Source organism: Glycine soja, chromosome 7 (genome assembly GCF_004193775.1).
Source record: "Glycine soja cultivar W05 chromosome 7, ASM419377v2, whole genome shotgun sequence".
Lineage (NCBI taxonomy): Eukaryota > Viridiplantae > Streptophyta > Magnoliopsida > Fabales > Fabaceae > Glycine > Glycine soja.
In genome coordinates this window covers 17,477,381-17,492,120 of record NC_041008.1, presented here as the reverse complement: position 1 = coordinate 17,492,120, position 14,740 = coordinate 17,477,381, and the positions used below count along the sequence as shown (strand labels likewise).

Genomic DNA, 14,740 nt, shown 5'->3' with positions numbered 1-14,740 from the left:
AGAGTAAGGATTCAACAACTTGTTGATTCAAAAGAATACCAAGAGGTTGATAAATTAAAAAAAATCTCAAATGTTCTAATTCAGTGTCAGTTGTCACAAGAGGTCTTATCTACATATAAATAAGAAAATTCCTAATGTGACAAAACATTAAAGTAATAAATATCAAAATAACAAAAAGGTTCTTACTTAATAAAAATTGCAAAAATATCCATAAAAAGAAAATGTCATTTTGACCCTTCAAATGATGAAATTTGACTAAAATATCATGAGAAATCATGCTTTCATAAGTGTACTTGTTTATCAAAAACAAACATTGTTGACTTTGTTGGTCAACTTGACTTAACTATATGCGCACTACATAAGATGCAAAATTCAGGCTTTCAAATAAGTCATGTGAAGCCTAAATCTTCTTTCTCTTCACACCCTATACTTCACTAAACTTACCACCCTTTTTCATGACCAAAGGCCCATCCACTTGAGTCCTAACAATCTAAAATTTATCAAAACCCACATAAAATATGACATACATAAACAAGCTACTAACATAACAAACTATCATTTCAAAATTAACTACTTAACTATAGACACTTAAAAAATTAATTAATATTATAATCTAAATAAAAAAGCTTAATCAAGCATTATGAAAATTATTGTGTTACAAAATTTATTGAAAATGACAAACTTTGGTAAATCCTCATCCTTTAATGATTTTTAATCCTATTTTTTAGTTTTTAATAAAACTTAATCAATTAGAAAGACTTTGTTAGAGAGTGTGTTCTTATTACTTCTCACAATTATTTATAACAAAAAAAAATATCTTTAAATATATAAAATATATTTTGAATTTACAATGAATAATTTAAATTAGAATTTCAAATTATTTTTAATTATAGACAATTTCTTAAAAAAAAAATAGAAAATTTTAATTTAGTGATGAAGATTAAAGATTGTAAACTGAAAGGAATAGATAGTTTAAAATATGATACAAATGAAGATAAAAACATATAATAATGGAAGATAATTCTTTAAAAAAATAGTTTGAGATAATTGAGAGAATTTTTTTCGGCTAGTTGGTAGCATGTGAACAATACTTATATACATCTATAAGAGACCAAGAAGAAGAAAAATTTAAAAATATCTAATTGAAAGAATGAAAAAATAGCAATTTTACTATTCAAATTTATATTATAGTATTTTTTGTTAAGAAAATACTTTTTGTGGTATTATTAAAAAATTACCTTTTAAATTTAAACAGACAAGAACACAATTTTCATTCTAATTTAATAATACTTTTTGTGGTATTATTAAGAAATTACCTTTTAATTAATTATTCATAGTTGTTTTTTTTATTGTAGTAAGTTATTATATACATGAATAAGGATGCATACTGGGTAAAAGGGGATGTTTCATTTTCATTCTCGAAAAGGAAAAAAATCAATGGGTATCTAATGTTATTACTCTTAGAGAGAGAAGATAAAAAAAATTTAGAAATATGATAAATGATTTAATATTTAAAAAAAAAACAAAAAATAATGAATATTAATGAAGTATTTGTCTATTTGATTATGAGTGTAAAAAAAATTGATACTGAAATGTACATGACTCTTATCGAAACGAAATATCCCCTTATACCCAAAATGTGTCCTTATTCATGTATATAAATAAACACTTACCTAAAAGAAATAAAGGACAGAAGATACACGAGACCACAGAAGACCATTATTGGACAAATCGTGACGTGATTGGACGCAGCTACTTTCGTGATATACACACACAGCACTGTTTTCGGTGATACATTATTTAGCGCTTTGGTGTCTATAGTATTGCTCGTATTTTGTGGTAAACGTTCACTCTCCAAAAAGGTGCAAACCCCCCCTCCTCTTTGTTAATAAGATTCCTCTTTGTTAATAATATTGTACTTTTCTGCACTTCCGTGCATTATTCTTCGTATATTCTTCTCCTTCTTTCTTCTCATCGTATCAGTTTTCGGTTTGGTGGGTCTCTTGAAATCTTTTAACTAATATTGAATTATTGGTTTCTTGATACATATTCATATATTATTGTAGAATATGAGAAAACTTAGATATAGTTTTTCTCTCTTATTTATCAAAAGATAGGTTATGCACACTGAGGGTGTAAAATAAAATAGTTTTATACGATTATTTAGTCACAAACCATCCTATAGGTGTTTCTTGTAGTGTTCTTCTGTTAGACCTTAGAAGTGTAATTTCATTTTTCTAAGAGTACAAAGACACACAAGTAACTCCATCTAATGGAATTGTATTTTGATTTTTCTTTGCATGTAATTGTTTCCATCGTAAGCATGGTCCACAAATTTAATCATCTTGACGTCAGTCTTAGTAGTTGTTTTTTGCTTTGAACTGTATGTTATTTGATTTTTTTTTGTTTTGTATTCAGTTTTTTTCATCATATGCCATGAATTTTTGTATTATGTGATACCATCAACTCTACCTTCATTCATGGCAGAAGGGGGCTTTTGGGGGGCGGGGGGATTGAACCCGTATGCCAAAAGCTCCCAATTTTACAAACTTGTATGCTATTAGAGATCTCCTTTTCTGTAAGTGTTTACACTTTTTGTTATAGTGTGAAAGTGGAATGTGCATTCCCACATATGGTGGTATCTATCGTTTCTGTTTGGTGTTGCTATCATGCAGCACTCTTTTTGGGTGATTGTGGTATCATTACGCGCATGCTGCAAAAAGGACCAAAAAATTAATGAATTTAGGATATCTTATTATGACACGCAATTTGTTGTTGAAGTTCTAAATTAAGGGGTCCACTACTCCACTCGTGTCTATATAAGATTCTATCGTTGTTCCTGTTTTTGTTAATTCCAAATAGCCCAATTGGCCAATTCAATTTACAATTGTGTCACTTGGTTTCTATGATGATTATCTGTCTATTCATTTATCTTAAGAAGTCAACTAATTTTTTGTAGGAGAGTGAGCCTTTGAAGATATAACACAGAAAAAAAGAACCAGCTAATAGGGAACTGCATCGACACTATGGCAGAAGATGACATATATACACAAGATGGGACCATTACCATCTCCAAAAAACCTGCCAACAAGAAAAAGACTGGAAATTGGAAAGCTTGCTATTTTATTCTTGGTATTGGTTTCTTTTATTTTATTTTTTTTGTTAATTTTTATCTTAGAAACTATGTTGTCTAAGCTTACATAATATGTCTGAAGTTTAGTACATATGCTTGTACTAAAATTTCAGGATCCTAAGATGTTGAGTTTTTAATTAAACCATGTGTGGCAGGAAATGAATGTTCTGAGAGATTGGCATACTATGGTATGAGTACAAACCTGGTGAACTATCTTCGGGAGCGTTTCAACCAGGGAAATGCAACCGCTGCAAATAATGTCACAACCTGGTCAGGCACATGCTACATCACACCATTGATTGGAGCCTTTCTAGCTGATTCATACTTGGGAAGATACTGGACAATTTCCAGTTTCTCAATTGTCTATGTTATTGTAAGTTTAGAGATTTTTTTTTTCTTGTTTGTTGAGTCCCCATGTTATGCTAAAGGCATTTAGTTTTCACTCTTCTGACCTCAGTTTATATTTTATTTTAATGCCTATTAAGTTCAAAGATGAAAAGAATCGATGTTTTGATTAACATGTAAAGCTTGTTTGGTGCTTATTCATGTCTTTATGTCCTATATTACTCTTGCAGGAAAAATCCAAACTGTTTAGGTTCTTGACTTTATTTTATTTATTGATTTTCCTGAATTTTAAGCCAATCAAATTCCATTCATGTTGCTTTCAACTCAATTGAGGGAACAATATGTTCAGTTTCACTTTGGTTTGAGAACAATCTGATATCAACAGTTTTATCTTCTAACTTTCTTTTCTATCTTTTAACAGATTTTATTTATTCCATTTGAAATTTTAAAGTGATTTCAACTTTTGCTATATTTGAACTGCCTTTCGAAGCCCTTTAATGAATAATGAATGGATAACACAGCAAGAAATAACTTTTTTAATAAATGTTTATTTACTATGCAGGGGATGATACTCTTAACATTGTCTGCTTCTGCCCCTGGACTAAAGCCATCATGTGATGCTAATGGTTGCCATCCAACATCTGCACAAACCGCAACTTGCTTCATAGCACTCTACCTGATTGCTCTTGGAACTGGTGGTATCAAGCCATGTGTCTCAGCTTTTGGTGCAGACCAATTTGATGATTCGGACGAGAAAGAGAAAATAAAGAAGAGCTCTTTCTTCAATTGGTTTTACTTCTCTATTAATATTGGTGCTCTTGTTGCTTCCTCAGTGTTAGTTTGGATACAGATGAATGTTGGCTGGGGATGGGGTTTTGGAGTTCCTGCTGTTGCAATGGTCATTGCAATTATATTTTTCTTTGGTGGTAGCCGGCTCTACAGACTCCAAATACCTGGAGGCAGTCCCCTTACAAGGATTTGTCAAGTAATAGTTGCAGCCTTGAGGAAAATCGGTCTTCAAGTGCCCAATGATAAATCTCTTCTTCATGAGACAATAGATCTAGAATCTGTCATCAAAGGGAGCCGCAAGCTTGATCACACAAACCGCTTCAAGTGAGTTATAAAAGAAACTTCTACTATTCATATCTTTATATTATAGTCATCATCAGTCATAAAATGAAATATTCATATGCTATTCATTTTCTTTTGTTTGGGCACAGTCTTCATTTACTATTCTAACTTTTACGTGTAGGATATAGATATTTATATTATAGTCAACAAAAAGTACTATCTTGTGATTGTCTCATTAAAATAATCAATAATCAAATCAACTAATAAGTAATAACTTTTGGAGTAAATTATATTGACATCTCTTGAGATTTCCTGTGATTGCACAAAACCCTCCTATTTTTTCTACCCCTGTACTAGCCTCCCTTAATTGTTTGAAAAATATTACACTAACACTCTTTCACATTACTCTAATCTCCTTTGAATAACATTACATTGTGTTCCACTATGAGGAAGGTTGTTGTAAAAGTTAAAAAAGCAGAGACAATTTTTGCAATCTTACGAAATCTGAGAAGGTGCAAGTATAATTTACTCTGACTTTTATTGTATAAGCATTTTTTATTAGACTTCACCATAAGCATTTGTTGTTACACTTTCACCCTAAACTTTGATTTATATTATGCCTCTTCTGATCACAAAATATGCTGATTCCATCTAGGTGTTTGGATAAGGCAGCTGTAGAGACCGAATCTGATCATACCAAAGACTTGTCAAATCCTTGGAGGCTTTGCACAGTAACACAAGTTGAGGAACTCAAATCAGTAATCTCATTACTCCCAGTTTGGGCATCATTGATTGCCTTTGCAACTGTGTACGGTCAAATGAGCACCATGTTTGTTCTCCAAGGCAACACAATGGACCAGCGCATTGGTCCTCACTTCAAAATCCCATCAGCATCCCTCACCATTTTTGACACCCTAAGTGTCATCTTCTGGGCTCCGGTGTATGACCGCTTCATTGTCCCATTTGCAAGCAAGTACACTGGCCACAAACAAGGATTCACACAACTCCAAAGAATGGGAATTGGCCTTGTGATCTCCACTATAGCCATGGTTGTTGCTGGCATTCTAGAAGTCTATCGCCTCGGCATAGTCAGGAAAAACAACTACTATGATGTTGAGACCATCCCCTTGTCAATCTTCTGGCAAGTACCACAATATTTTCTTGTTGGATGTGCAGAAGTTTTCACCAACATTGGTTCCTTAGAGTTCTTTTATGGTCAGGCACCAGATGCTATGAGAAGCCTTGGTATGGCTCTCTCACTCACAACTAATGCGTTGGGAAATTACATTAGCACCCTTCTTGTCATTATTGTAACTAAGGTTACCACAAGACATGGTAAGCTTGGTTGGATTCCAGACAATCTAAATAGAGGTCATCTTGACTACTTCTACTGGCTTTTGACCGTTCTCAGCTTTCTCAATTTCCTTGTGTATCTCTGGGTTGCAAAGAGGTACAGGTACAAGAAGGTAGCTGGAAATGCTCATTGAAGATAATAGCTTGAGGTTGGACAGCTCTGTTTACTTGCTGAAGATTTTTTTTTAGTATTTTTATATCCTGGGATTTGCATTAATTTGTATAGATTTGTGGGTGTATTTATTGTTTTAACTTTCATGTTCATGTTTGAGATTTGGTTGTTGCTACGCTCCCCCAGCACAATTGCTAGTACACCCAACACAACACATTTTGTCCTTTGTAAAATTGATACGGATTGGTCAATCCATAAGTCTCATACGAAGGCTTACGGATTGCCTAATCTGAAAGTGGTCCATATGATTTTTAATTTTTTTTTTCAAAAATATGTTTTACAATTGCTAGTACACCTAGCACAATAACGTGATTCTCGTTTTGTCCTTTCGTAAAATTGATACGGATTAGACAATCCATAAGCCTCATACGGATTGGTCAATCCATACGAGGTTTACGGATTGTCCAATCTATAAGTGGCCCATATGATTTTTAATTTTTTTTTTCCAAAAATATGCTTTACAATTGTTGGTACACCTAACACAATAGTGCGATCCCCGTTTTGCCCTTCTATAAATCTGATACAGATTGGTCAATCCGTATGAGGCTTACGGATACAAATTGACATATGATTTTTTATTTTTTTTTTCAAAAATATGTTTTATGAATTAATTTAAAATTAATGGTCCATGCAGAAATCAAACATATGACTTTCGGGTTATTAACACAACGCTTTAAGCAACTGAGCTAATAGGTTAATTATGTTATAAAATAATTAATGTCGTTATATGTAACATTAAAATTTCTAATGTATATTTAATGCATATGTAAATTTAGATAATAAATTTTGTGACAATTAATTTTGATCTAATAATTAATTTGTTTGCATATATAAATTGTAAATAAAAATCATAGGTTTATTAACATAAATCTACTAATTATTTTTTGACCTTATTACAATTAATTTTGATCTAATAATATATTTTTTACATATATAAATTTTAAATAAAAATCATAGGTTTCATAAAAATTCATATATGTAAACATATTAATTATTATATCAAAATTAATTGTCACAAATTTATTATTTAAATTTACATATACATTAAATATACATTAAAAGTTTTAGTATTATATATAATGACATTAATTATTTTATAACATAATTCGTTTATTAACTCAGTTAGAAAGTTGTGTTAATAACATAAGTCACAATTTTAATTCCTACTTGGGCCATTAATTTATAAATAAAAAATTTTAAAAAATCGAATGAATCACTTACGGATTGGGCAATCTCTTATGGAAGGGCAAAATGAAATTTTTGCAAGTTATGCTGGGTGCAAATTGCATGGTACGCCTACCCATGCCCTTGAGATTTGGTTCAAAATCTTTTGGGCCAATCCATTTAGTTTGTTCACGCTGATTCTGGGTCATTATTCACAAAAGTTACTTCTTTTGAATAAGTTTCTTAAATATACTTACAACTTACAAGAGAAGAGAAGAAAAATGAAAGATAAAATAAATTGAACTTGTACTGTTAGTTAAAATTAACTTAAGCATTTAAATTTGTATACATATAATATAATAGAATTAATTCAAATATCAAACATCTTATCTTCTGAGCCAATTCAACAAGTGTAAAATTAAAGATGAAATTATCAATAAACACCTGCAGGAAAAGAAAATAAGATAAAATTAAAGTTTCTCTTATAAGTTCAACTTATGTTTTTCAATAATAATATAATTTAATAGAATTAAACTTAAGCATTTAAATTTTTATAGATATAATATAATAGAATTAATTCAAATATCGAACATCTTATCTTCTGAGCCAATTCAACAAGTGTAAAATTAAAGATGAAATTATCAATAAACACCTGTAGGAAAAGAAAATAAGGTAAAGTTAATTAAGTTTCTCTTATAAGTTCAACTTATGTTTTTCAATATTAATATAAAATCTCATTTAATTTCGTCAAAAGATTAATTTAATTAAAAAAGTAATAATTACTAGAATAATAAGACAAATTAGAATAAAAGAAGACCATAGAGAAAATAAAGTAATAATTAATTAATAAGCATTTACTTATACAAGTATGAATAATATGATATTTGATGAAATCATAAGTTCAACCTAAATTGAAATAAATTGATTTTCACAGTCGGATCTAAAACAAATTTAATCCAATTATTTTTTTTCCCAACTTTCTGGCCTTTTTTTTTGGCTTTTAAGTTTGATTTTGTAGTATGCACGGCATCCGTAATTTCAAGCGTGAGACAATGTACCAAGTATCGTTCTATCTTTCTAAAAAAGATGTCTCCATCTTTGTTTCAAATAACGATAATGAACAGAAAACAAGAGGCCCAAAATACTTACAGCCAACACATAAAATTTCGTCCTGCTGCATCCCTTTTCTCACCGAGTTCCCTCTATTGTTTTCTAACCCAAGCATATACATGCTTGTTCTGTTATGTAAAGATGATTGCACTCAAATCCATTCATCCTTTCTTCACTCCTATCTATATCAAATATAACATCCACCGAAGCAGATGCCTCAACACAAAAGATTCTGTTTTGTGCCTCTGCAAGTCCAATCAATCTGAATCTCAAGCTCCCCAACCAGGAGATATTCGCAAACAAGAACTGCTAGCCCAAATTGCCATGCTTCAAACTCAAAAAGTCCGTCTTATGGACTATTTTGATGAGAGATCTGAATACTTGACCCAGTTTGGTGAAGAAGCGAAGGCTGAGTTTGACAAGATTGGAGAAGATGCCCTCCAAGGATTAGATGAAGCTAGTGCCAGAGTATGCTACAATTTTTTAGTTAACCATGTAGTGTAGTTTTGGTTTTTGCATTTGGAAAAGTCTCAAACCATGGTTTGGCAAAAGTTTGTCTCTTGTGCCAAACACACTTGCCAATCATCAAGCTCAGCATGAAGGAAAATCTACATGTAACTTAGTAATGACCTCTTATTGCGTTCATTTGTGTTTGGCAGATAACAGCAAACATAGAGAGCCAGATGGTGGAGTTTGAGGAATCTGCAGAACTTAACAGACAAGAGATTCAGGAGCGTGAAAAAGAACTAGACAAATTTGAAGTTCAAATGGAGGATGGAAGAAACGAAGGGCTATTCTTTAAGAACCTCAGAAAGAAGGCACCTGTTGACAAAGCGAAAGCTAAGGAAGAGGCAGAAAAAATCAAAGATGTAGCCAGAGAAAAAGCTGGTAGCAGAACAAGAAAAGGCATTTACCTCCTCTTTATTGGCTTACTGACCTTTGCAATAGTTGATTCTGTTGCCTCATCATCAACTGATTGGAGAAAAATAGCAGTTCTGGGAGCTATTCTAGTGGCTTTAGTTTCTCAGTTCATCTACGAACAGACAATGTCAATAGAAACTGGAAAAATAAGAAAGATCGATACCGAAGAGGAAAATAACTGAAGTTTAATTGTTACTGAGATTCAATGCAAGTTTCTGTGGAAGACAAAATTATAATGGATGTTGCGTGATGCAATAATCCCAAGTGGAAGCTTATAACTTGGGCCTGATATCATCATGCTACTTTGCTTTGGCATCAATAACAGCAGATATTGGTGATATAACTAGAATCACCAAAATCTGAGTAACTGGGTTACCAAGTGATGCTGATGAAACTTTTAACATCCTATGTCAATACAAAAAAAAAAAAAAAACACTCTTATTATCATACTAGTTTTTAGATATGTACATTTGGAAGCTAACTTGTATATCTGTGTCTTCTGTCATATATGCAATTAATGAGAAACTAATAAATACACAATGGCATTCCTTTCTGTACAGCTTAACGGTTAATCAAATAGAGAAGTATAGTAATTGCTGCCTAAAATTCCCTATGCCTTACAGAAAACAATCAACTCATGTAAAGCCTGAGGCAGATAAATATCTCAAATTTACATGACGCAGACAAATATCCCAGAAACCAAAACACCCGTCCGATTCTGCTTAGCAACTCCAAACTTTAGGTACCCTAGAGGCAAACTGTATTGCACCCAAGTACCTGATAACATAATGTTCCTGTTTGTACTATATGTAGTCCACCAGCCGTAGCCAAAAGCTATTTGCCCAGGGGCCTCAAATTTCCTTCAACAAAATAATATCAGGGAGCATAATATTGTATTGGCAATTTGCATCAAACATGAGCAGTTGAAACCACCAATCTTAAACAAACATGCTAAAAAGGGATGCTTGGTCTCAAACCTAAACATCACAAGAATCCCTTTTCTTGTGGGATACCAGCCAAATGCTTGTATTTTAGTATAACATTTGTAGTTGATGTAATCAACAAGAGGAAAAAGTAGAGGAGTTCAAAAAATTACTCGAATCTGTTAGGGCACAAAAAAATCAAGTTGAAGCTCCTTAAAAAATCACTGCTCTAACTAGTATGTTCCATGTAATGGCAGTTGGCAGAAAACCACGCACCAAAGCATCATCTAGAAACCCAACTGCATCTGTCACTCTACCACAAGAACACAACCCCTTAAGAGTAATATTATACGAGATGATGTCGGGCTGTAGTTCATCTTCTAAGATGTGAGCCCAAATCTTTGATGCCATTTCACAGTTCCCAACTTTGTAAAACCCCTCCATGATGGTATTGTGAGTCACAAGATTAACACACTTCTTCTGCCTCAATGTTGAATAAAGCTGCAGAGCATCCTCCACTTTGCCAGAGGAACATAGTCTATGGATGACAATGTTGTACATAATAATATCAGGCTTATGCCCTGTATCCAGAAACTGATGCCACAACCTAAGGGCTGCATCCATCATGTTGCTCTCATAAAGACCACCTATCAACGTACTGTATGTGATAATATCTGGCTTCCACCCTTTCTCCAACATTTCATTAACGCAATCATAAGCCTCACGAAACCTTTCAGCTCTTAATAATCCATTTATAAGAATATTATAGGACACAACAGTCAGTGAGCAACCTTTGCCGCTCATTTCCCTAAAGACTTTAACAGCACTGTCAAGTTTGGAATGTTTAACAAAACCATCAATCAGCACATTACAAACATGAGAGTTAAATTTGCATCCACGCTTATTCATAAGTTCTACAACTCCGTCTGCCTCATCTAATCTCCCTTCCTTGCACAATGCATTTATCAGTGACGAGTAAGCAAACTCATCCACATCCATACCGCCTTCCCTATGTTCAGCCTCTTCCAACACCTGCAAAGCCCTATTCACATACCCATTCCAACACAAACCATGAACTACCACACCATAAGTAGCAGAATCTGCCTCCAACAAACCATCCCACAACATCATCGCATCATCCACCTTCCCATTCTCAAACAACCCCTTGAGAAATATGTTATAACTTCTCACATTCCGCAAACTGCACTTCCCCATTTCCTCCCACAACTCAAAACACTCCTCAACATTCCCCGCCTTACACAACCCATTAAGCATCGCATTACACGTAACAACATCAGGCCTAACCCCTCTCCCAACCATCTCCTCATAAACCTTCCTCGCTCCACCCAAATCCCCTGCCTCACTCAACCCGTGAATCAAAGCACTATAAGTAAACAAATCACACTTCCTCTCATTCTTCTTCATCCTCTCCCATATCTCCAAACCCTCACTAAACCTCCCACACTTACATAACCCACTAATCATAACATTATAACTCACAACGCTGGGAAACACCAATTCCTCCCTCAACAACCTCTCCCACATCTCACCTGCCTTCACAAAATCCCCCCTTTTGAAAAACCCGTCAATGATCATGTTGTAACACACCACATCAGGCTCCACCCCTCGTTCACGCATTTCATCGAACACCTCAAGCGCAAACCCCAAATCCCCACTCTTCGCCACACCCCCAATCAAAGTCCCGTAGGTGATCCTATCAGGGCTCATCCCCGCACCCCACATCCACGTCAGCAACCCCCTACCCTTCTCGAACTCACCCTTCTTACACATCACCTTCATGAGAACATTATAGGTTTCAACGTTCGGCGAAACACGCGCGGCCTCGAAGTACTTGAAGAAGTTCTCCGCACGCGCCCACTGGTGTGACTCGACGAACGCGTTGAGGAGGGTGTTGAAGGAGCGAATGGTTGGGGAGCACCCGAACACGTGCGGCATGGTCTGAAACACGTGCAGGGCCTCGTTGGGCATGCGGGTTTTGGCGTAGGCTTTGAGGAGAGTGAGGGGCACATCCTCCGGGCAGGGGCAGTGGATCGCGGCGATGATGCGTGGTGCGTGGGCGAGGAGGAGGCCGGGGTCGGCGGCCACGCGGCGGAGGATGTGGTGGAAGACGGCGGAGGAGGGGCTGAAGCCAGGGCGGCGTACGGCAGCGTCGAAGACATTGAGGGCGGAAAGAGGGGATTTTTCGGCTTTGAGGAGCTTGAGAAGACGGTGGGGTGAGAGGGACTTGGGAAGCTCCACCATGACACTGGACAGTGAAGAGTGGGGCGTGAGCAAGTTTCACTACATTGCATTAATGTTTGGAAATTTCGAATACTTAGGAGGTGTTTGTTTCGCTTAGGGCAAGACACTCTCTAGCTGCCAAAGTGAAACTACATTGGCACCTTAAGTAAGTTTCCAATGAATTATGTCCATCCGATCTAATAATTAAAAAATAAAAAAGTTCAAATTTTGTCAAGATAATCTGTTGTAATGTTTTTAATAGTAAGATGTGCTGCTTTGATTTTGAAGCTACAAAGTCGTGTTGTTTCGATTTTGAAGCCAGACATTTGTGTTAATATCGATTTTTTATAATAACCGATGTTAATAAATTGGTCTTAATTATAAGTATGTCATCACATTTGATTTAACATCCATTTTTTTTAAAATCAATGTTAATCGAATGATATTAAATGTATTATTTTTAATAGTTTTTGTTTGTCCTCACATGTCATATCAGTTATAAAATAATAGATTATTTTATTTGGGTCTTACATCTTAATTTACATGTTTCTAAATTTATATTTTAATATTTTGCTTTCAAATATAATTAATTTGTAATTTTTTTCTTTCAAATCATAAAAATACCAAAAAAATTGATATATTCTTGAAGCTTAATTAATTTTTTCAAAAAATTAATTTTAATAAAAAGTACATTACATTAATTTTGGGTTGACAAAAAATTAAAAATTAACAAAATTACACAATAATAAATACATAGTACAAATTTCAGACACTATGATCGCTTTTTAATCTTCTATTTAGTTTCCATATATATTTTAAATTTATATTTTTAATATTTACATTATGTTATCACTAAAATTAATAATTTTGGTTAGAGTTATATTTTATCATATAATTAATTATAATTTCAACTATTATAAAATTAAAACAATCAAATTTTAGTTAGAGAATCTTAGCTTTTATTATATAATTAATTATAATTATAAATTTTTTTAAAAAATAATAATTAATATTATGTGATCTATATAGGTCATATTTAATGGAATAAAATTTTTTTAATTGTTATTATTTATTGTATTATAAAATTTAAGAATTGAATTTGATATGAAATTCACAAGTTAAGATATAGTTACATTAATTTCATAATTTTATTTAAATAGATAAATATAATAGATAACTAAACCTATACATTAATATAACTAATTTGTTGCCGCTAATTTAAAAGTTAGCATTATTTTAGTTAAATTAATGTTAAAATGATTTTATTTTAATGCATCTCAACTAATAAATTAATATACACTGAAAAATGACTCTCAATTGAAGTTTAGGGTAAGCAATTAAAAATAGATTATAAACAAATGTTTGGTTGATATTTTTTTAATTAAAATACAAATTGTATATTGTAAATATTTATTAGTTATGGATTTATTAAACATACTTATTATTACTTTTAATGATGGCATAATTTAAATATTTAAAATATATATTTATGATGCATTGTAATAATAATTGATCTTGGCAATTGTCGATCACGAAGTATCCCTTCACAGAAGGATTTCTAATTTTCTCTTACAAAACTTTTCGTCCATATTTCTCAAGTGATGTCTAAGGCAAAGAACAAGATTGTTACAAAACATATTTCGATAAAATGATTATCATATCTTTCAATGGATTAAAATAGAGAGAGGGTATAAATAGAGACATTAAAGAGGGTAAAAAAACAATGATAGTCTCTCAAATTTGAAGTATGTATTTTTTACTCATATTTTGTAGTTGGATATTGAATATAAACTCTAAAATCAATTTACATTCATATAAATATTTACATATAAATAAGACAACTACAAAAGATAGGAACCATTTGGTTTGAAAGACATGATAAATTTAAAAAACTCATTCACACTGTCATTCAATGTTATCGAGTTTTGGTAAACTTGCATGAAACTCGTGTAATTTTTAATTTTTTTATGTATATTTTTTAAATATTAGTTATATAAAAATAAAGTCATAAAATAATTAATAAATTGAAATTTTGCATTTATTATATGACCTTGTCCCTTCCTTGTCACATGCTTGCCTAAAATAAATAAGATAAGTTATAACATTTTCAATGATAATTTTTTTTATTAAAGATTATTTTATAAAGGTACCTGTAAGTTATGATTCAAGTTGTTCTATATTGGTCAATTCTAAAGCATGAGATACATTATTAGGTAAAGACTCATTCACTTCTTTAACAAGAGTCTTTACCTAATAATGCATCTCATGCCTTAAAATTGACCAATATAGAACAACTTGAATCATAAC

General features: G+C 32.6%; 3 protein-coding genes across 5 annotated transcripts; 2 read left to right on the top strand and 1 right to left on the bottom strand.

Annotated features, from left to right (window-relative positions):
• Positions 1-1,742: 1,742 nt before the first annotated feature.
• On the top strand, positions 1,743-6,381 carry LOC114419033 (protein NRT1/ PTR FAMILY 8.1-like). Of its 3 annotated transcripts, none has more exons than XM_028384611.1 (5): positions 1,743-1,862; positions 2,960-3,132; positions 3,289-3,506; positions 4,041-4,591; positions 5,205-6,381. In XM_028384611.1, the coding sequence occupies exons 2-5, from the start codon at positions 3,027-3,029 to the stop codon at positions 6,034-6,036; spliced, it is 1,707 nt and encodes a 568-aa protein (XP_028240412.1). In that variant the 5' UTR covers positions 1,743-1,862; positions 2,960-3,026; the 3' UTR covers positions 6,037-6,381. The 3 variants fall into 3 exon arrangements, with proteins under 3 accessions (XP_028240412.1, XP_028240413.1, XP_028240411.1); XM_028384612.1 differs by lacking the exon at positions 1,743-1,862 and adding an exon at positions 1,908-1,994; XM_028384610.1 differs by lacking the exon at positions 1,743-1,862 and having other exon boundaries at positions 2,160-3,132.
• A 1,956-nt stretch (positions 6,382-8,337) lies between these two features.
• Positions 8,338-9,806, top strand: LOC114419032. Its single transcript, XM_028384609.1, has 2 exons — positions 8,338-8,816; positions 9,008-9,806. Exons 1-2 carry the CDS (start codon positions 8,355-8,357, stop codon positions 9,449-9,451), a joined length of 906 nt encoding a protein of 301 aa, XP_028240410.1. The 5' UTR covers positions 8,338-8,354; the 3' UTR covers positions 9,452-9,806.
• Positions 8,536-12,585, bottom strand: LOC114419030 (pentatricopeptide repeat-containing protein At3g09060). The gene is made up of 2 exons (XM_028384608.1): positions 9,263-12,585; positions 8,536-9,170 (listed from the first exon to the last, which is right to left on the bottom strand). The coding sequence occupies exon 1, from the start codon at positions 12,452-12,454 to the stop codon at positions 10,406-10,408; it is 2,049 nt and encodes a 682-aa protein (XP_028240409.1). The 5' UTR covers positions 12,455-12,585; the 3' UTR covers positions 8,536-9,170; positions 9,263-10,405.
• Positions 12,586-14,740: the final 2,155 nt, after the last annotated feature.